Below are 22843 nucleotides of genomic sequence, written 5' to 3' on the forward strand. Positions count from 1 at the left end.
CACTGCAAAGGGAAGTTTCACTTTAGGATAGATTTGGACATAATCTAGAAGTTCCATGAAATGAAAAGAGTTCACTGATTAATTACACAGGCCAGCATTTCCCAAGATGTGGTATACATTCCCCTGGGGAAGTGCAGATAATTTAGATGAAACATCTTTTATTTTAATAGTTTGGTATTTATTTTAATGTGCCTTAGATGAAATATAATTTATTATGCCACAAGCCTGTGATTGGTTTTCTGTTCATAATGGTGATATAAAATTTCCATTTGATATTTTTTAGTAAAAATGAGTGTATCTGAAGAAAAATTTTAAGTAAGTAATAATATAGAGAGCATTATTACAAGAATGTGGCAAAAGTCACAAATAGGGAATGCCAACAATTGTAAAGTTTGGGAAATACTCATTAAGCCAGGGAATTAAATAGACTGATTTATCGACAGGAGAGTTTAGAATACCAGACAAGTGAAGGGAAAATGGTAGAACTCTTGAAGGATCCAGATTCCAGTTCCAACCGTCACTAAGCCTGTGTGACATAGGCCTCCCTCTGGATCTCCATTTCCTTATCCAGAAAATGACTATTGTTTTGCTCAGCCTTATTATCTAGCTGTTCTATTTCGCTTACTACTAGTGAGATTATGAACAATCATAATAACAGCCAGAGCATTAAGGTTGGCTGTGAGCTGGATGCTTTCCATAATTCATCATTTAAAATTTCCATAATAGTCATGAGAGGTAGGTGTTATGATGCCCATTCCATATATGAGGGGATTGAAGCTGGAAGATTTTAAGTAACTTTCCCAAGGTTGTACACAACTTGATTGGAATGAACATAGATCAGACTCCAGAGCCTGTGGTTGTGGCTCCCAGCCTTGCTGTGTCACAATAGTTAATTTCTATTCACTCTTCAAAACTAAGCTCAAGGTCATCAATTCCAGGAAGACTTCTTTGACCCTCTCTCTCCATCATGGCTAGTGTTCCTCATCTGTGTTCCCTTACTTTTCTGTGTATGCTGTTTTTTTAGATTTGCCTTTGTAGGAGAGCCTGGGTGCTCAGTCGGTTGAGCATCCGACTTCAGCTCAGGTCATGATCTCACAGTCTGTCAGTTTGAGCCCCACATTGGGCTCTGTGCTGACAGCTCAGAGCCTGGAGCCTGCTTTGGATTCTGTGCCTCCCTCTCTCTGCCCCTCCCCTGCTCATGCTCTGTCTATCTCTCTCTCTGTCAAAAATAAATAAACATTAAAAAAATTTTAGATTTGCCTCTGTATCCCTGACACCCTGCATTGTTTGGGGGCAGAATAGATAGTCAAAAAATGGCAAAAAGAGGGAAAGCATGAGGGAGAGGGAAAAGTGGAAGACAGAAGAGAGAGGGGATTGGAAAAGAAAATAATATATATTGCTACTTTATTTTATTAAATGTGAAAGAAGTAAAATTGAGAGGTAGGAGAGCAAGAGGGTTAAATGTATGGTCTCCTAGATCCTACCCACCCAGCTGTGCCACTTACTAGGTGGGTGACTTATGGCACAGGGTCAATGCCTGTGCTTCAGTCTCTTCATCTATAAAACAAGGATATCAACAGTTACTTACCTTAAAGGATGTTGTAGAGACTAAATTAATTATATATGAAGTGCTTAAAATGGTGCTTGGGATATAGTAAGCAAGTGTTCAATAAACATTGGCTATTATTATTATTATTACTATTATTATTGTGAAATGAATTATAAAGTGAAAGAAATCCCACAATACCATCACATATGTACAAAACCTCTTCATTTCCCCAATTCTACTTGTTGACCAGTACAAATTCCTACCATGGCAGTTCTGAGTAAGAATTACAGCCGTAGGGTACACGATATAATATCCTTATCTTTCCACTTCTGTGGCAGTAGAATTAGCACTCCTTTTCTACTCTCAGAACATTTGGAAATATCAATATTAAAATTACCACACTGTATTATAATTCAGATTGACTTGTTGTCTCTCGTCCTCAATCAGACTGAGTTTCTTGAGGGAAAGGACTTTTGTTTCATTCTTCTCTATGTCACCAATTCTTAGTGAAGAGGCTGGCAATAAATGTCCATTATCTGTTTGCTGAATGAATATTGTAGCAAAGATGTATACATGTGAAAAATAAAATTAAAAATATTATGTGATATTTATCATACAAAAGTTCAAATCAAGTGTGATTATAGCTCAGAAAGGAGAGATCACTTCTAGGTAGGAAAAGGTCGTAGAACAGAATGGTGAAATCTGAACTTTACAGACAGCCTACCTTGGTTTTGAGCCCTAACTCTGGCATTTATGAGCTTACATGATCTTGGGATATAACCTAATCTCTTCAAACCACCTTACCAGTGAAATGGGGATACTATGAGTTGGACAAATGAAATGAGATAATATATGTAAAATTTCAGGTACCTATTATAAAGTGACTAACATATCATCATCACCATCATCATCAAAGGCTTTGTGATGGAGGCACTCAGTACCTGGCATCAAAGTCTTTGTGATGGAGGCACTCAGGATCTGGATGGACAGACACAGGGAGGAGCACTGAACAGTCAGGAGGTGTGAATAAAGGTACTGTGGGTGTTAGAACGAGCCACAGCCAAACAGGGAGGGCAAAGCACTGTTTAATCAGAACAGTGTGGGGGTATTTTCAGGAAAGGAATGGAAGGGAAGGTTGGGAAGTTGGTTTTAAAGGCCAGGCTGAAAAACTGAGTCTTTATCTTGCAAGTATTACTGACGCTTTACAGTATGCTACAAAGAGTAGAACCGAGTACCAAGTGAGCCAGTACTGAGTCAGCCATAGGGGGAATGTTCTGGCTGTTAGTGCAGGACAGTCTGGGGAAGGTGAGGGAAAATGGAAGCAGATAAACCATTTAGGAAGCTCTTCCAGTACTTCCAATGAGAAGTTGAGGTTCCCCTCTGGGATGGTGGCATGGGGAAGGATAAAAGGGAATGAACATGTGGGACACTGGGAAGACGAAATTCACTGAACTGTGCCCAGCTGGAGGCTGTGTCCAGTGAGAAGGCAGAGGCCAAGACAATTGTGAAGGTTTACAGCTGGATGACCAGGAACGTGGCGCCACTACCCTAGCAGAAAGAAACCAGAGGAGACTGGTCTTACGGGGAGGATAAATTTGCTTTTCGCTATGCTAAGTTTGAGGTGCAGTGGGATATTCCATAATGAATGGTATCCAAGAACACGTGAGCTTAGAACTCAGACTGATATTTATTTAGAAGATATCTGTACAGAGATAATAGCTAAAGGGATACGGTTGGATCAACCATCTAAGAAAGGTGGGAGTATACAGAGAAAAGATCAGGGAGTCATCCTTGGGAAATACCTCCTACACCTAGGGATGTGAAAGAGAAGCCTGGGAGCAAGGATGAGGAAGAGGGAGAAAGGGGAAGAATGCACCGCCACAGATGCCCAGGGCAGGGCAGGTTTCCAGGAGAGTGCAAGTGCCAGGAGGAATCACGAGCTATAGGAGGTCAGAGAGAACTGTGGAGGGGCCACTAGGAAGTCACTGATGAGGCATGAGAGAACAATATGTGGAAAGAAAAACTAGACTGCAGGTGTGAAGGAATCTAGGATGTATGGGGGGGGGGAAGAGGTCAAGCTAGTATAGTATGAGTTTGGGAAGTTGGGGAAAGAAAGGATAGAGATGGAATGGGGGCTCAAGGTGGGAGCAGAATTGTTCTTCCCCACATAAACCACCACTCACAGCTAATCCAGAGATGCTTATTTGTCTGTACATTTAGAAATAGAAAGAAGCCTTGGGGGAGGATGCCAGAGGAGGAACTTTGGAACAAACTAAATTGAAAGTCAGGTTACCGCCATTCTAAAGTCATAGACCGTGTTATCACTGTGAGTACAGCAGCATCTGTTTTAGCAGAGACAGAACTCATTTATCATGCATCAACAGACTGTGAGAGAAGGAAACCAGAAACTCTCCCTCCCCACTTAGGAAAACAAAGCTTGATCCACACTCTTTGAAAAGAATTCAAAAGCTTTGGAAAAGGATTTTAGCAAGGAAGGAACGCTAAGAGAAATAAATGCACAATATCTTCCCTTCCTTCATTTGTCTACCCAACCGCACTCTAGGAAAATGCCTAGGTGCACCATTAGAACACTCCAATAATACTATGCACACCACCCAAGTTTATAGCACTCCGATCTACACAGTGCTTTTCATTTTACAAGAAGCTCTCACGATCACTTTCATCCTCACAGAATCCCTGTGAGATTTTACTTTTTTTGTCTTACAAGTAAAGAAACCGAGGGTTAGAAAGAACTGAGTGATTTCCACCCCTACCCCCCAATTACACAGCCAGGAAATGGTACAGCTACATACCCTTTGCTCTTTCTTGTACACATTCTCAAATACCACTCACATGGTCCTCACAGCATGATGTTCTAGGTGTGGTATGACAAACCAAAGTGTAGCAGGACTCTGATCTACCCCTGGTGTGGGGGCTTTATAATTACATCAGTATAGCCTAAAACTACATGAGCTTTGGAGCACTTTTATCAGATCACGTTTTTGACTAGACAGTATCCCGTGCTCCCCTCTCACCCCCATCATCAGAGCCCCGGGGCAGAAGTTCTTAGCAATGTTTCCTTCCTCCCACACCTTCCCAGTTCAATCAGCCCTCTGAAATGCATGAACAAGGCCTCAATATTTAAACTTGCTCCAGGGGTGCCCGGGTGACTCAGTGGTTAAGCATCTAACTTTTGATGTTGGCTCGGTCATGACCTCACAGTTCCTGAGTCGGAGCCCTGAGTCAGTTGGGCTTTACACTGGCGGCACAGAGATTCTCTGCTTGGGATTCTTTCTCTCTCTCCCTTTCTCTCTTCCCAGTCTTTAATTGTGCTCGCTCTCTCTCTCTCTCTCTCTCTCAAAATAAACATTAAAACACACACACACACACACACACACACACACACACACACACACACAAAATAAACTTGCTCCAGAGTTAGGAGGCAGGAAAGCAATTCTCTCCCTCAATACCTGGTTTGATCTTGTGGGAAGAAGGCTGGACCAGGAGGCTGAAGGCCCAGGTTCCACACTTACACTGCCAGTCTAGCTCTGTGACGTTAAATCACTCGATACTTAGCACCAGTGTCTTGATCTGAAACATGAAGATCTGTTTTATGTCTGCCGCAAGGATCCGGCGAAACACCTGGGAAATAGGGCCCTGTGTGGAGTTTAATTTTCTGCTGTAGCTGACTTGACTTTCTTAATTTTTGAAAGAGGAGCTGTGCATCTTCATTGTGCACTGGGCCCTGCAAATTAGGTAGCTGGTCCTGCCTGTATGACCTTGACCAAGTAACAACCTCTCTGGGGTCCACAGTCTGTAATTGATTGAATTGAACTGTTAGGAAAGAGACAACCCTCAACCCTTCTTCTATTCTACTCATTAGCAAAATTCACCACAATTGATTACCCCCTTCTTCTTGAAATGTTTTTTTCCCTGTGGCTTCTGGGATACTTTACTTTTCCAGTTTTCCTCTGCTTCTCTGGCTGCTCCTTCCCTGTTTTCTCCCTAATCTGTTAACATGTCCCAAACTAAACTCCAATCATCTTCTTCAAGCTTGCTCCTCCCAGCCTTCCTCATATATTCGTGGTAACTCTGTCTTCCAGCTGCTCAGACCAAAACTCTTAGTCTTTGACTGTCTCTCACTCCACCTCCAATTTAGAAGCTACTCTAGAATCTGATCACTTCTTCACCACTCCCATCACAGTGCAAGGCTTCATCACCACTCACTGGGATGACTGCAAGACCCTTTTAACTGGTCTCCCTGCTTCCACCTCCTTTCCTGCTGCTAAGAGTCTATTCGCCACACAGTAGTCAGAATAATCCTTAAAAAATATAAATCAGATCATATCACTCTTCTCTTCAAAACCATCCCATGACTATCCATCTCAATCAGAGTAGAAATCCCTACATGGTGCAACAAACTTACCTCTCTGAACCTACTTCCTACCACCACCGACCATTTGCTGGTGTCCCTTTGCCTAGAATGCCCTCCCAGCTATCAGCCTGGCTGGCCCCTCACCTCTGTCAATTCTGTTCAACTGTCACCCTTTCTGTTAAGCCCTCCCTAATTACCTTATTTATTTATTTAGTTAGTTATTTTAAAGTTTATTTATTTGAGAGGGTAGGGCAGGGAGAGGCAGAGAGAGAGAGAGGGAAAGAGCGAATCCTGAGCAGGCTCCTCACTGTCAGCACAGAGCCCAACACGAGGCTCAGACTCATGAACCGAACCATGAGATCATGACCTGAGCCAAAATCAAGAGTCAGATGCTTAACTGACTGAGCCACCTAAGCGCCCCTCACCCTATTTCAATAGCAACCAGCATCAACTTTCCCCCTAATTCCTCAGCCTGCTGTTCCCTGCTCAGTTTTCTCCAAAACACTTATCACCATCTGATATATTATATATGTATATCTTTTAAATTTGCTTAGTGATTATCTCTCCCCACTAGACTGTAGGCTCTGTAAGGGCACGAACTTTTGTCTTTTAGCTGCCATATCTCCAGTACATAGGACAGTGCCAGTGAATGACAGTAGGCAGAGTTCCAGAACAGATGATGGGATTACTATTATTAAGTCACAGCCACGTCAAGTCCTCTGAGTGTATAAAGTGCCTTCACAGGCTTCCTGCCCTGCATACAAGAGTGTGGACATTTATGGGGAACCACTGTGGCAGCCTCCCACTGGATTAAACTGTGGGGATGGAAAGGTGAATCAGGAGAGGTAACTACCCCCTAAGAGTTTGTGGCTTAAAAAGAGGTTTTGTGTATATATGCAAGTAACTATAGAACAAGGCAGCATTTGTTTAAAAATATCCACCCTTTAATTTAATGGCTAACATCTCACATTCTGGTAATGACTCCAGAGTTTTCCATAGGGAGAAGGGACAATGAACTATGGCTTGTGAACTTACTATGTGGCTACTTCTGTGTCCCAAACAAGTTCCTGCTCTGGCCTGCTTATCACATCAAAGACACCTTGCCTGGCTTCCAATCTACTTTGCTTTGAAGTCTTTCCACTGTCCTCCTCCACCCAAAATTGGCTCTATTTACTGTTAACTCAAGTCCCCACCCTCTTATAGTCCCTCCACACTCTGCTCCCAGATACAGGGAACAGGCAGGGGTGAAATCAACTTAGGAAGGTTGCAACAGGGTAGACAGTCTATTAGCTCTTTGCAGCAAGATGTGGATATATATACCTCAAGTGTACGGTGTACAGAATCCAGGAACTACATCTGTCAGTCTTTGGATCCTGACATTGTTGCTCAACATGTGCACAATATGAGGCGTTCCCTAAGGTTTGCTGAATCATTGAACTGAATGTAATAAGCCCTGAGTAAGGATAAATTTTTTTAATTTTTTAAATCTTTATTTATTTTTGAGAGAGAGAGAGAGAGAGCAGGAGAAGGGCAGAGAAAGAGGGAGACCCAGAATCTGAAGCAGGTTCCAGGCTCTGAGCTGTCAACACAGAGTCTGGAGTGGGGTTTGAACTCACGGACCGTGAGATCATGACCTGAGTCAAAGTCGGGTGCTTAACCAACTGAGCCACCCAGACGCCCCAAGAGTAAAGATAATTCTAATTAAGAAGTACTTCTGCATCTTCTGTAAGGTACCCCAGAGATAAGTTTATAAGGTTATTTTATTGGGGTATCATAAGAAGCAACCTGTAAGAATGAAAGCATCTCAAATAAAGGGATCAATATTTAAAATGCCAGTTTAGGGGTGCCTGGATGGCTTAGTTAAGCATCTGACTTTGGCTGAGGTCATGATCTCTCAGTTGGTGCCTTCGAGCCCCGCATCAGGCTCTGTGCTGACAGCTCGGAGCCTGGAGCCTGTTTCAGATTCTGTATCTCCCTCTCTCTGCTCCTCCCCTGCTCTCTCTCTGTCTCAAAAATAAATAAACATTAAAAAAAATTTAATGCCACTTTAAATGATAAAACACTACTATTTTATAATTTTCAAAATTACTTTAATTTGTATTTGATTTCTTTAAACCCTGTATCTGAAAATCCAAAAGTTATGGAGAGACGAATTACAGACAACACCTTCCATTCCCTCTAGGAATCCTTTGAATAGAGACTCCCTGAGGTTATCAGAGATTTTAGATCTTTTCTTATGGGAAAGGCTGGAGAACTGAGAAACTCAAAGTGTTAGGATATGGTGACTGAAAACCACATTAAGTTTGAGTGCTGGGTACGTGGGTGTTTGTTATATAATTCTCAATACTTAACAGTGTGTTTGAAAAGCTCACTTCTCTCATACGTTCACACTACACATACATTTTCATACCCAGCCAAGATCAAACCTGAAAAGATGTCCTGTCTTATAATCAGTGAGAGGTGCTGTCAGCACAATGTAAGACAATTTGGGGCAGGCAAATCATTCCTCTCCTTGACTCTCAATTTATCTATATATAAAGTGAGGGGAAGGAACTAGATGGTTTTGGGCCCCTTCCACTTCTTTTTTTAATGTTTATTTTTGAGAGAGAGAGAGAGAGAGAGAGAGAGAGAGAGAGCGAGCAGGGGAGGGGCAGGGAGAGGGAGACACAGAATCCAAAGCAGGCTTCAGGTTCTGAGCTGTCGGCACAGAGCCTGACGCCGGACTCGAACTCACGAACCGTGAGATCCTGACCTGAGCTGAAGTTCGATGCTCAACCGACTGAGCCACAGGTGCCCCGAGGGCCCTTTCACTTCTAATGCCTTAAGAGTCTAGAGAAGTAGGGGGCACATATTCACTTTTTAAAGTTTTTCTCTTTATAAAGGATTCTTTTCAGATTTCCTGAGTTTCTTTAGCACATTTAAAACTATGACTTGGTTTAGCAAAATCTGGTTACTGTATTTTATTATTAATAAAAGCAGCTAATACTTGTTAAGCAAGTTCAATATTCCAGGCATATATAAAATGTTTTATACAGACCATTTGATTTAATCACCCCAATAACACCACAAGATAGATACCAATACTGTCCCCATGCTGTAGATTGGTAAAGTGGCCCCTAGACTATCTAACTTGCCGAACTAAGCAACTTTGGAATTCAAACTCTCTTCAATCCAATCTATGACTCTAGAATACTGCTGCTCCTGCATCTCTCAGAAAGGCTGCTCATAGCAGGGTGTGTTCAGTGGTCCTTCCCTACTTGAACAGCCATAGTCCTCTGTGCTTCCTTACCTTCTCAAATGGGTAACCAACTGGGGATGGGGTAATTCCTTTGGTTTCAACTTAATTTCTGTGACATAACATGGTCATATTTTCATTAAGAAATTCTTTTTGCCCTTCCCTGGATGAGTAACAGTGGATTTCACTAGTCATCTTGAGGCACTTGTGAATGATCAGGTGAGCAGAAAAGGGTTCAAATTTGCTTTGAATTCCTAATTTGGTTCCTTGAGTCTATTATCTAAATTTCACAGCATATACACGTGTGAAATTTATTTTGCAACAGATTAAGGTAACAGTGCCACATGCAGGAAAATAACGTAAGGTTAATTTCATAGCTTCATAATTTTCACATTCATGATTTTCACTTTTTCACAAGAACTCTGTGAGGTGGGCAAGTCAAGAATTATTTACCTACTTTGCAAATGAGGAAAGAGCCACAGAATGGGGAGGTGACTTATGCTAGGACATGGACTGGTTAGGTCTTACAGCTAGGGCACTTTCTACATTATGCCATTTCCATCTGGAAAAAGGACCATCAGACTCAGGCACCTCTTGGCAGACAGAAATAAATGACTGCTGTACCGGAGGCTGCACGATGCCAGGCTGTGGCCGTGGGGCTCCCTGTATAACTAGCAACTATACTACAGGATGAAGATAGTAGGACCAACCATGCCCCCTACTCACACCTGTGCAGTGTGATAAAGAAAGAAGTAGTCAGCAGCTGTGGTCCAACCAGATAAAACTTTTAGGCGGGAAGTAAAGTGACAAACTCGTGTGTGCGTGTGTGTGTGTGTGTGTGTGTTTAACTGTTAGTTGCTTTGATATTTTTAAAAAGGCTGTTTGTGGAAGTCAGACCACATAGCAGGAAGAGTGAACAGCAAGATGGATTTGGGAAAGGACCAATCTCGCTCGATGCTCCATCAGACACCTGGTCCTCATCAAGAAGAGAACCATGTTCCAGGTAATGAAAGAGATCTTAAGAGGTCTCTACTGGCCACTAAGATGTCTTAGTGACAGTTGGGAAGAACTGGGCTGTGATTATTTTTCTAATTTTTATGGATCTGGCCCCCAAAAAGCACATAATTGAGTATGTTCATATAACCTTTGATGGGAAGGATTGGGGCTGTATAACCTTCTGAGGTGACTTCTAATACATTAAGATTCTAATAAGCAGAGAAACACAAGGACATAATAAATTCTTGATAATATATTTAAGTGAAAGATAATGTTAAAATACCCAGTACTGAACGGTTGAGGTAAAACAACCATTATACCCCTATACTTCTATGGTAGGGTAAATTTGGTATAATTTTTTGGAAAGAGATCTGGTCTACCTATTGTCAGATCTTTAATAGTGCTTATTCTCTTGACTTCCTAATCTTAGTTTGGGGTCTATCCTAAAGCAGCCTTTCTCAAAATGTTTTGCAGAACCCTAGGTCTTGAGACAGTTCTTAAATTTTTTTCTGCCATGGATCCCTTTGGCACTCTGAGGAACCTATAGATACCTTTTTATAATAAATATTTAAAATATATAAAATTAATAGATAAAATTCCAAAGGAAGCAATTGTAAGATACAGCTATTAAAATGAAAAACTGTGATACAGTAATATATATGTTTATTTATAGATACATTACATAACAAGATTATAGTAATGGTGAATCTAACAGCATTGTATCAAATCAAATATATCATCTCAAATAAATTGTGTTTTTAGGTGTCTGCAACAACTGTAATGTGATGTGGAAAAAATCTGTGATTTCTTTTGGTGACAAAGTCACTTACTGCACAAAAATTTCTGTGGTTTGTCACCTACATTCATAATTGAAGGAAATGGTAAATTAATTAGACATCGATAAAAATAGACATATAATATCCCCCAAATCCAAATTTATCATTAAGAACTTCTGTCTTAAGAACAAAAGCTGCTATGGCCCAAGGAGCATGCTCTGTCTTTTGGGGCCCTCCATGCAAGTTTGCCATCACTTTACAGGCTCTAAGAAGACCCATTAACTTTTCACAAACTCAAATGGCAACAGAACCTTTCTTTTGATAATAACTTCCCAAAGAGCTTGGAGAGACATCATCCTAAGGAAAAAACTCAAAAGGAAAAAAACTGTATGCATGAATATTATTATAGTTTGAGCTACCGTGACAAAAAAACCCAACAGCCCATAAAATTGGCAACAACCAATACATGTGGAATGACTGGGCAAGTGGGAATACATCAACTTGATTAAAGTTATAATTATGAGGACTATACCCTAGAAAATATTTCTGACATGATGTTAGGTTAATAAATGATAAAATTATGGTATGCTACCAATACAACTTTGTGTAATATGGAGACTAGATGGATATGAGAAATAAAATGAAAACAGTTATAATGTTAAGAATGGCAGAACACGGCTGATTTTTTTCTTTTATGTTTGTGCAATATGTAAAATTATTTTGAAGAAACTAATGGGTTGATAGAACACATATGTATAAAAACTGACCCTTTCATTTAAAAATGCTTACTGAGCGTTTGCTTCTAGGCATTCTTTGGAGGCATAAGGATGAATAAAATGTGGTCCTTGTCCTTCAAAAGCAAGGAGAAGAACAGACACCCAGGATGGGGTGGGGGTGGGGGTCTCCACCTTGCCATAGGACTCTTGCTGATAAATGCCACAATTGATCACTATCTCCTATAACTTCCATCTTGATCCTACAGAAATCATTGGAACTTGGAATCTGCGAAACAGAGAACAACTCAGGAAAAGAAAAGAGGAAGCACAAGAGAAGCAAACTTCACAATGGCAATTTGGGTATGGTATCATTGCAGGGGAAGAGGAATGGCTATTTGTCAAGTATATGCTATGGGTCAAGTAGTGCTGAGTGCTTTTACACACTATATTTTATCCAACAATTCCATGAATCAGGAGCTGGTATTCCTATTATACAAAAAGAAAAAAAAAGAAGCCAAATCTCCAAAAGGTTCAATCTCTTGCCTAAAATCACACAGCTAGTGAAGTGGTGGGAATGGAATTTTATCCCTGTTCTTTTTAAATTAAAGCACCAGGCAGTTGAGTTCCATTGTAGAGAGGCCTGGTGTTCTTCCTACTACTCTGGTAATATAAACATAGAAGCATCTTGTCGGGAGCAGGAGATACCTTTGAGGAGAGCTCCTGGCTAGTTTTCCAAGCTTTCTATTAGTAAAATACTTATTGAATGAGTACGATTAACTCTCCATGGAGCAAACCAAAACACTTTATGTAAATAAGTGACAGGAGAGTTTAGGAGTTTTTAAATCTCCAAGCAAAGTCACTTGTATATAATCTTAGGGAGAGAGTACAAGACCATGATTATAAGTGAGACAGCATCTAACTGCATCCGTTTAAAATATGACTATGAAAACAGAGGAGGTGCTTGGAGATAGAAAAGGGGAGCCCAAGGAGCCCGTCTAAGCCTGGGTTTCTCAACCTGGGTACTATTGATGTTGTGGATAGGATAATTCTTTATGTGGGAGGCTGTTGTGTGCATTGTAGATGTTTAGCAGCATCTCTGGCATCTAGAGACCAGTAGCACGCCTCCCACCTGCATTGTGGCAACCAAAAGTATCTCCAGACATTGTCAAGTGTCTCTTGGTGTGGGGCACTAAGGGGCAAAATTGCCCCCAGTTGAGAACCATTGATCTAAGCACTTTTATTATAATAATAATTATTATTATATTGTTATTAGATTAGGAGTTATATTTGCATTTCTTCATTGTTGCGAAAAATGTTTCTTTCGGTGGCAAAGATAAAATAGATATACATTAAAAAAAAACATACAATATAGATGTTTTAGCACTTTTCTTAAGAAAGGGCACCAATCCCCCCTGGGGACTGAGAATCTTCTGTTCTGCTATAACACATGTTTCTATAGCACCAATCAACTCACATATGATTGGTAAATAGGAGAATGATGTCAGTGTAATGTAGAAGCTGTATTGGTCCATGATTTTTCCTAATCAAAAAGGAATACAGTTAAAACCTTCAGCAGGAAAGGGAAAAGCCTTCAGCTTGGCTGCTGCATAAGCAGGGTCCTTTTCAGCCCACATCCAGGGCTCCCTCCCCAGAGGACACCACCAGCCCCCCATAGCTCTCCACAAGTAGGCTGCACTTCCTCCTGGGCCCAACCCAATGGCAGCTGGCTCAGAGCACCACCAGCATTTACGGGATCTCAGCAGCTGAAAGCCTGCGTTTAAACTGTTGCTTTTGCGTATTTTTGCTATCCCCCAGGCAGCCTTCTCATAGTAAGCTGCCTATCTGGACTACTCAAGATATCTCCCCCAGTACCACTTATTATTTTTGTTAGTGTTAGAAAGTTGCACAAGATTTGAGTTGTTTGCTTTAACTCTATTTTCCCCCATAAGCACTGCACTTTTAGTGTAGGATTTTGCTGAAAGTGAGGTTTTTCAGGAATGCATATATTGTGTTACAGCAGAAACTTCTGTACTCGAGTCCTGTGGCAAGTGACTCTGTTGAAGAATATCCTTATATTCCCTAATTCCATACTCTCCGGGCAACCTTCTGATCATTATTTGGCTTCTCAAATACCTGCTACAGAGAAAGAGTACATTCATCTGTTAGTGCAAGCATCCTCTGCTGTGTGACTTTGCATTTCTCACTGTTCACTTAAAAATTGGTTTTTAGGTTTATATATCAGCCATTTTCTGATTGATGAGTTCTATCCCAGATAAATGGAGCTGGTCTCAGTGTGCTGATCCAATTGGATTTCTGGGCTTGCTGGGTGGGGGGAGCAAGGCTGAAAAAGTCACTGAAGTAGATGACACCTTGGTGAGCCTCTTGGCAGCTGACTGGCCATGCTCTTAGGACATATCTCTGTGCTACTGAGGGCTATTCTCTCTCTTTTTTTTTTTTTTTTTAACATTTATTTATTTTTGAGAGACAGAGAGAGACAGGGTGTGAGTGGGGGAGGGGCAGAGAGAGAGGGAGACACAGAATCCGAAGCAGGCTCCAGGCTCTGAGCTGTCAGCACAGAGCCTGACGTGGGGCTCAAACTCACGGACCGTGAGATCATGACCTGACCTGAAGTCGGACGCTTAACCGACTGAGCTGAGGGCTATTCTTACACAACATACCACACAGCGAAACCTAAGTGGTTCCAGAGAGAAGCAGCAGAGTGTAATGGTTAAGAGCCTTGGCTGTTAAAGCCAGAATGACTACTACATTTGAAGCGTGGCTCCCTCATTTCTAGCCATTTGACTTTGGACAAGAACGTGTGTCTGTTTTGTCATCTGCAAAGTGGAGATAATAATAGTATATGGGCGCCTGGGTGGCGCAGTCCGTTAAGTGTCCGACTTCAGCCAGGTCACGATCTCGCGGTCCGTGAGTTCGAGCCCCGCGTCAGGCTCTGGGCTGATGGCTCGGAGCCTGGAGCCTGCTTCCGATTCTGTGTCTCCCTCTCTCTCTGCCCCTCCCCCGTTCATGCTCTGTCTCTCTCTGTCCCAAAAATAAATAAAAACGTTGAAAAAAAAATTAAAAAAAAAAATAATAGTATCTACCTCATAAGTTGAGGTGAAGATTATATGAGATAACAGAATAAGCAAATTACTTAAAACAGTGCCTGGCACATACGAAGCACTATAAGTGTTTCCTATATTAATACGAATACTAATTTATATTTGAATAACTCATTCCTCTAAGTTATTGTATGCGATTCTTACAACGACCGCATGAGGTTGGACAGATACCATTTACTCCATTTTGCCTGTGAAGAAACCAAGGCATAGAGAGTTTGAGTGACTTACCCATGATCACATAGCTGATCAGTGACAGAGTTCAGATTAAATTTTAGACCACATAGATATATACGCATCTTTTGAAAAACTACCAGGAAGAACATGGAACATTACTCAGATTCCCTCATACAGTGATCTATGTGACAAGTTATTTAGTATTCAATATTAGAATAAAATGTTTCCTGAAAAAGTCACATATACCATCTTTTAAAAATCTGACAATAAGGACTTTATAATTTATCCTGTTACCTTTGTTAGTTGCAATTATACTTTAAAATGGTGAGTTGCCTTTCCATCATTTTTACATAACATTTTCTTGTATATTATTTCTAATATTAATTTTTGACTGTCTTATTACATGTTTACCTTTTTAATATTGATTTCAAACTGGTTTTAGGGAGGCAGTCTTTAAAAAAATTTAATTTTGGAAATTTCAAACATAAAGGCAGAATAGGGTATACATTTAAGTGCGCAAGGACTTACGAGCACTGCGACGATAGAAAAGCACGAGTTTTATCTCGTTTGCTACCAGAAATAAGAATATTTACTACAAGAATATTTCTCCACAAGTAACAACGGTATGAGGCAGCTCATGTTCCTCACCTAAAAGCATGGCCCTCACAATAAATCCTGAGCAAGGAGAGCATTTCAGCCCCGTGGTTGGCAGGAGGAGGCTCTGTGGAGCAGGTAGCATGGAACAGAATTTCAATAGGTTGAGAAGAAGGATGAAATGTTTATTTTTAGTACCTTTTCCTCCCCACCACCAGCCCATCTGTATTAGCCATCTGTATTTGGTTATAGTTGCAGTACCTAACGAGTTGTCATTGGCCGAAATTTCCATGCATATCCTTTTATCTTTTAGATCCTTAATCTAGCTATTCATTTGGAGTAGGTATAAAATGGCCACTCGTACCTTTCCACCAGGCTTCGTTACCTCAAGAGATGTTTTTGAAGCTTTTGACCCAGCACACAGAACGTCTCATTTGACATGTATTGCTGCTCTTTAGCATTCTCTACACAAGACACTGAATTAGATAAGCAATTAGATATACATCTTCCATCTGCAGGCTGTGCAGACAAGGAGCTGTGCCTGGATTGCAGATCCAGAAATGCAATTGTATCAGTTTACCCAGGGCATAGTGGGACTAACTCACACACGCTAAACCCAGACAGACCACTGTATAAACCACAGTGCCAATCTATTAATTTATAACATCAATTATATGTTCTCCATAACCAATCTTTAAGTATATGCTCTCAAACACACATACTCTCTACACTCACCAAGAAGGTTCCTTGTGAGCAAGGCGTCAAGAGACAAAAAGTCCCTGCGGGACATCTCCTCTCCTGACAACTAGCACTGACTCCTTCATTTTACAAACAAGGAGTTGAGGCCTAGAGAGATTAAGTGATTTTTATCATGGTCATGCAACAAGGCAGCCGGAAGACCAGTGGCTGTTATTACTAAGCATTTATTTGAATCCTGTAGGCCCATTGCTGACACTAATTCTGATCTTTCACAGAGAGAAAAAATGCAAGAGGCCAAGGATAGGAAAAGGAAATAAAAGAGGCAGAAAGAGACAACAAAACACAGACCTGAAGGTGGAGCCTCAGTCACAATTTAAAAAGGACATGAGGGAGAAAGCATTAGCACCTATGGAGAAAGAACTTGAACCGCCTAGGACTATAACTGAAGCGCTCTATCTGGTAGCCTCTCCCAAAAAAGTTGTGCCTGAGAAACAAATTTTTGCAATGGATCAAGAAAGCATTATACATCAGGCGAATTCTTCCGAGATACAAGAAACAGCAATACAAAACCACTCTTCTGAAACATGCCAAGATATGGCTGACCCTGAAGTCCTCTCTCCTAAAATATGCCAAGAAACAGCTGTACTTCAAGGCCATCCTTCCAAAATGTGCCCTGATATGGCTGAACCTGAAGCCCTCTCTTCTAAAACGTGCCAAGAAACAGCCATACTTCAAAACAATTCTTCCAGAATGTGCCCTGATATGACTAAACCTGAAGACCTCTCTCCTAACATGTGCCAAGAAATAGCTGTACTTCAAGGCCATCCTTTCAGAATGGCTGAACCTGAAGATCTCGCTCCTAAACTGTGCCAAGAAACAGCTGTAGTCAAAGTCCTTCCTTCTAAAACTGAAGACATAGCTAACCTGGAAGGATGCTCTCCCGAAGCATTCACCAAACCAGATGTGCCTAAAGGCTATGCTCATGAAACATACCAGAAAAGAGCTGAACCTGAGGAATACAATTCTGAACCAGATCAAGGAATTGCTGAGACTGAAAGCTTCTTGCCTAAAACAGAAGAAATAGCTGTGCCTAAAGACCTTTCTACAAAAACACACCAAGAAACAGTTGAACCCGAACACTTCTCTCATGAAACATATAAAGAAATTGCTGTGCCTAAAGCACCCTCTCACAAGACAATCCAAGAAATGCCTGCTGCTGGGGAATATCCACCTGAAATATACCAAGAAACACCTGAGTCTGAAGACTCTTCGCCTGAAATATACCAAGAAACACCTGGGTCTGAAGACTATTCGCCTGAAATATACCAAGAAACACCTGGGCCTGAGGACCTCTCCACCAACACATATAAAAATAAGGATGTGCCTCAAGAATGCTTTCCAGAGCCGTACCAAGAAACAGATGGGCCCCCAGGCCAGGATCCTAAAGCACACCAGGAGGATGCTAAGGATGTTTATACTTTTCCTCAAGGTAGGGATGGTTTGTTGGGACAAGTCAGTGAAACTGCCACTTAATAGGATTCCCCATTTATAATTAGAGCACCAACATAGGTATCCATATCCCTCAGAGTGATGATTTATAGCCTTCTTTCACAATTTAGGATATCCCCTGTTATCGCAAGGGTATCATTCATGTCACTAGCTGGTTTCAAGTAAAAAATGTTTTTCATTCAACCAGGGCCTGTTTGGCACATTTACAAAGAATTAAAATAATTGGCAATATAAGTGTGTATACCAGGTACTTGACAGAGTATCCATTCTGGGAAACTTTAGCCAGTGAAATGAAATAAACCCGATATAGGATGAATTATGTGCAAAATATTTTAAAGAACGATTAAGTTTAAATTAACAAGAAAGCTTGATGAATAAAGTTTTTCTTGAGAATTAAAATGTCCCAGCAAACTAAAGGAAGTAAATTCATGGTACAAGGTGCCAATGGGGTTATAAAGGTACAAGATATGATCCTGTTACAAAGGGAACTTGTTTTTGTAGGATTTATCAGGTTTGCCAAAAACCCTTTCTATCTCAGTATTTGTTCCTGAAAAGCATTCTCCTAAGCATGACACTTTTAAAATAATGTGACCTTTCTTCAATTTGGCCTTTGCCTCAGGGATATAACTGAGAACCTTGATTCTCTTTGTACAAAACCATAGACAGTATATGAAGTGGCCTGAGTCTAGCAGACCATATCCTTTTCTCAAGAAATCCTTCTGGTAGCTTATAAACAAATAAGCTCTTTCCTAAAAGATAACTACAACAGAGACATGGGGTTAGTTGGGTTCCAATGGGTCCAGGTTTTCAAGGGTGAAAACATTAGAGTAAAAAGCAGCCACGTGAAGCACTGCCTGGGCTGACAGGAGCCCCTGTTGGAGAAGCACTTCTTATCCACACAGGGCTCGGTTCGAGCAGTTTCATTCCTGCCAAGGTTAATGTGGGCAATTAATTCATGCTTTTCTTGTTTGGGGTTTTGTCTGGCCAAACAAATGGAAGTATATACCTTTTTACTGATTAGAAAAGGCTCATAGTAATGAATTATAAATGTTCATTATGATAAATTAAAGCAATATGTAAGTGAATATAGAGTAAATCCCCCATGATACCATCTCCTATCTCTGATCCCCATCCTGGAGGTTGTTTTCCTTTGTTTTAACAAATGACATAGTATAATACATTCTATTCTGTGTAAGCTGCATTTTTTCACATGCAATATATGTCACGGCCATCTTAATGACGTCTTTTGTAACAATTGTATGGTATTGTGTTATATGTACAATAATTTATCCAACCAGTCTCTGAAATGATGAACATTTAGGTTACTGCCGAGTTTTAATATTATAACAATGTTCAGTGAACATCATTGGAACTAACATTTATTTGGCACTTTCTATGTGCCACACAAAAATCTTTTGTGTGAATTATTTTATTCAATGTTAAAAAGCTTACCAGAAAAATAATATTATCCCCATTTTATAGATAAGGAAACTGAGGCACTGGGAGCTTAAGTGTGTCTGATTATATCCATTGGATAAATCCCTAGAAATTGAAATGCTGGGCCAAAGGGTACCCACATTTAATGTTTGGATACATTCTGTCAAATGAGCCTCCCAAAATGTTTTAGCAGTCCACACAAACCAAGAGTTTATGTAAGTGCTTTTTCCCCAATACTGCACATGATTACATTTAAAAAATCTTTTCCTATGTGTTAGGTTTTAAAAAACCCAAACAACCTAATTGTTTTAATTTCCACTTTTCTGATAATGACTGCTTCTAGGCATTAGTATTATTATGAATTTGAATTTCATGATTGTTATAAATTTGATTTTTTTTTAATTTTTTTTAAACGTGTATTTATTTTTGAGACAGAGAGAGACAGAGCATCAACGGGGGAGGGTCAGAGAGAGGGAGACACAGAATACGAAGCAGGCTCCAGGCTCTGAGCTGTCAGCACAGAGCCCGACGCGGAGCTCGAACTCACGAACCGTGAGATCATGACCTGAGCCAAAGTCGGACGATTAACTGACTGAGCCACCCAGGCGCCCCCCCCTTTTTTTTTTTAAATTTTTTTTTTAATGTTTATTTATTTTTGAGACAGAGAGAGAGCATGAACGGGGATTTTTTTCTTTTTAAAATTATTTTTTTTAATGTGTATTTATTTGTTTTGAGAGAGAGCATGCACGCGTGAGCCAGGGAGGAGCCGAGAGAGAGGGAGAGATAGAATTGCAAGCAGGCTCCATGCTGTCAGCGCAGAGCCTGACACAGGGCAATATCTCATGAACTGCGAGGTCATGACCTGAGCTGAAATCAAGAGTTGAACGCTCAACTGACCAGGTCACTCAGGCGCTCCTGAATTTTTTCTTTTGAGAATTGCCCGTTTGAATTCCTGTTCCATTTTAAATTTGATCTTTTTGGATTGACTTAGAAAATCTCTATGTAATAGTTAAGCTTTTACCTACATATAAGTTGTAAATATATTTCCAGTTGTCTATGGTTTAAATTTATTTATAGTGGTTTTTGTCACCTACATGACAAGATTTTAATTTTAATTTTTGGTAATTCAAACTTGTCATTCTTTTCCTTTATGGTTTCTGATCTGTTTCCTGCTTAGAAAGGCCTTTCTAATCCTAAGATTATAAGAAAATTTTATTGTTTATACAACATTTATGGTATTTTAATATTTAAATCTTTAATTCATATGAAATTTGCTTTTGTGCAAGGTGTGAGGTAGAGTTTTTTAATCTAGTCAATTGTCCCAGTTGACCATTTATTTAACCTATTTTCATATTTTATTTTACAGAAATGAGAGAAAAACCCAAAGCAGAGGAACCAGAGATACCAGCAATTCCAAATGTTCCTCAAGAGATTCATCCAGAAAATGACGTCTATAATTATGTTTTGTTTTAACGATGCTCAACCATCAGTTGTCCAACAAAATACACATCTTAGTATATGTGTGATTCTCAAAATATTGCATCTCTACAATACTCATTAATATTTTAAGTGGTTTTTTTCCCACATATAGACTACAGCTGAAAGAGTGAACTAAGGTGTTTTTTGAGGCTCTACCACATAGATGATATCCTGCTAGTTTGTGCGTGTGTGTGTGTGTATATGTATTTTGGGGTAAGGATAGTGGTGGGGAGAGACAGAAACAGGAAAGGGGGGGTGCTGAATAACTGATTTTTACCCTCAAGAACAAACCTTTCTTTGGTTGATTTTTTTAATTTATTTTTTTACTTGGTTAATTCTCAAAAGTAGAGAGAGTATATTGTCTGTTCATTTAAAATTTGGGGAGTAATAGTTTTCTTGTAAACTTTGTTCAATTATCAATGTAACAATAGCATCAACATTTTATTCAGGCTTTAGTTGGCTTTTTAAGTTAATTTTAACAATTTATTCTTCTGGGACTCCTTCAAAGGTATTTTGAGGTAATGAGTAATAAATGTAGTTTACTTAAGTATTTGAATTTTGATTTTCTATTTTTCCTTTTTAAATATTGCATTTGTGCAAAAAGTACATTAAATCATCATCACATGCTTCACCGTGTGGACAGCATTGTGGTAAGCACTGTGAGGGTTAGAAGACCTATAGCATATAGTCCTTACCCAGCAGGGGTTTAATCTAGTTTTAAGGGGGAATAAAACAGAATATAATTACAAAAGAAAGTAAGAAAGGCTAGTGTCATTTGAATAGTACATAGAATAGAGGAAACACTCCCCTCCCCTCCCCCTTTTTTTTGCTGGAGTGACCTGAAAAGATTAAATCTCCAAAAGATGGGGGCGCCTGGGTGGCTCAGTTCGTTAAGCGTCCGACTTCGGCTCAGGTCACGATCTCACTGTCCATGAGTTCGAGCCCCGCGTCGGGCTCTGTGCTGACTGCTCAGAGCCCGGAGCCTGTTTCAGATTCTGTGTCTCCCTCTCTCTCTGACCCTCCCCCGTTCATGCTCTGTCTCCCTCTGTCTCAAAAGTAAATAAACGTTAAAAAAAAAATCTCCAAAAGATGAAAAGATGAAAAAGATTTGTATTGTAGGTGAGGATCACAGCATTATTGTATGTGACACAGAGAAGGGTGAATTCGAGACATATTCAAGAGAACTACTTGCAAACTACAGTTAATGCAGGGTCCATGTGGAATAGCAGGCTAATAGGCTAAAAATCTCATATTATTAGTGTGAACAGAATTTTCCATACCAAAGATTACGTAAGGTAATGGGGAACTAAGTAAGACTTTCGAACAATGGAGTGGCAGTTTCAGTATTTTAAGAATATCTATCTGTTGATAATGGTCACGATTAGCTGAAAATGACAAGAGACTGGGGGCAGGAATAGGAACTCTTCCAGGTGGGAAGATGTCTGAAAAACTCCCTGGGATTTGGTTGGGGGGGGGGGTGTTTGCAGTTTTCCCTCTGTAGAAGACTAAAGTAAAGGAGATTTCTGTGAGTAAAGGTTTAGTTTAGCAAGGGCACAATTGCATAAGCTCTATAGGCACATAGGCACTGTGCTAGGTTCTAGGCTATACAGTGAAGAACAAGACAGAATCCCAGTCCCTCAAGCATTCATAGTGTGGAACAGAGGTTCTTAACACTCAGGATATATTAGAACCACTGAGGTAGATTTAAAAATTACAGGGGCGCCTGGGTGGCTCAGTCGGTTAAGCGTCCGACTTCGGCTCAGGTCACGATCTTGCGGTATGTGAGTTCGAGCCCCGCGTCGGGCTCTGTGCTGACTGCTCAGAGCCTGGAGCCTGTTTCAGATTCTGTGTCTCCCTCTCTCTCTGACCCTCCCTGTTCATGCTCTATCTCTCTCTGTCTCAAAAATAAATAAACGTTAAAAAAAAATAAAAATTATAGCTGTGCCTCCCCAGGGATTCTGATTTACCTGCCTAGGACGACATCCAGGCATAGGTATGTTAATTTTTTAGTTTATTTTCTTTTGTTGTTGTTTCAAATATTCTTTGAGGAATAATTTTAGAAATTAAAGAAAATTTGTAAAGATAGTACAGAAGTTTCTGTACACCTCTCACCCAGTTTATCCTAATGTTAACATGTTCTATAACCATGGTCCATTTATCAAAACTTAAGAAATTAAGACAG

General features: G+C 40.2%; 1 protein-coding gene and 1 long non-coding RNA gene across 3 annotated transcripts in view; one reads left to right on the plus strand and one right to left on the minus strand.

Annotated features, from left to right (window-relative positions):
• LOC125150706 (uncharacterized) overlaps window positions 1–22843 on the minus strand; it is a 36487-nt gene that overhangs the window by 10440 nt on the left and 3204 nt on the right. The gene's annotated exons all lie outside the window — the stretch shown is intronic.
• HEMGN (hemogen) lies at window positions 2492–21217 on the plus strand. Of its 2 annotated transcripts, none has more exons than XM_047830937.1 (5): window positions 2492–2581; window positions 10040–10165; window positions 11917–12010; window positions 16512–17725; window positions 20549–21217. In XM_047830937.1, exons 2-5 carry the CDS (start codon window positions 10087–10089, stop codon window positions 20653–20655), a joined length of 1494 nt encoding a protein of 497 aa, XP_047686893.1. In that variant the 5' UTR covers window positions 2492–2581; window positions 10040–10086; the 3' UTR covers window positions 20656–21217. The 2 variants fall into 2 exon arrangements, with proteins under 2 accessions (XP_047686893.1, XP_047686894.1); XM_047830938.1 differs by lacking the exon at window positions 2492–2581 and adding an exon at window positions 6648–6772.

This window comes from Prionailurus viverrinus, chromosome D4, assembly GCF_022837055.1.
Source record: "Prionailurus viverrinus isolate Anna chromosome D4, UM_Priviv_1.0, whole genome shotgun sequence".
NCBI classification, from domain to species: Eukaryota; Metazoa; Chordata; class Mammalia; order Carnivora; family Felidae; genus Prionailurus; species Prionailurus viverrinus.

What these genes read in the sequence shown, in the direction of transcription:
- HEMGN (XM_047830937.1), top strand. Translation starts at nt 10,087, where the DNA reads ATGGATTTGGGAAAGGACCAATCTCGCTCGATGCTCCATCAGACACCT. An exon ending in ACTTCACAATGGCAATTTGG is followed by an intron (nt 12,011 to 16,511) that starts GTATGGTATCAT and finishes GATCTTTCACAG; the next exon opens with AGAGAAAAAATGCAAGAGGC. An exon ending in TGTTTATACTTTTCCTCAAG is followed by an intron (nt 17,726 to 20,548) that starts GTAGGGATGGTT and finishes TTTATTTTACAG; the next exon opens with AAATGAGAGAAAAACCCAAA.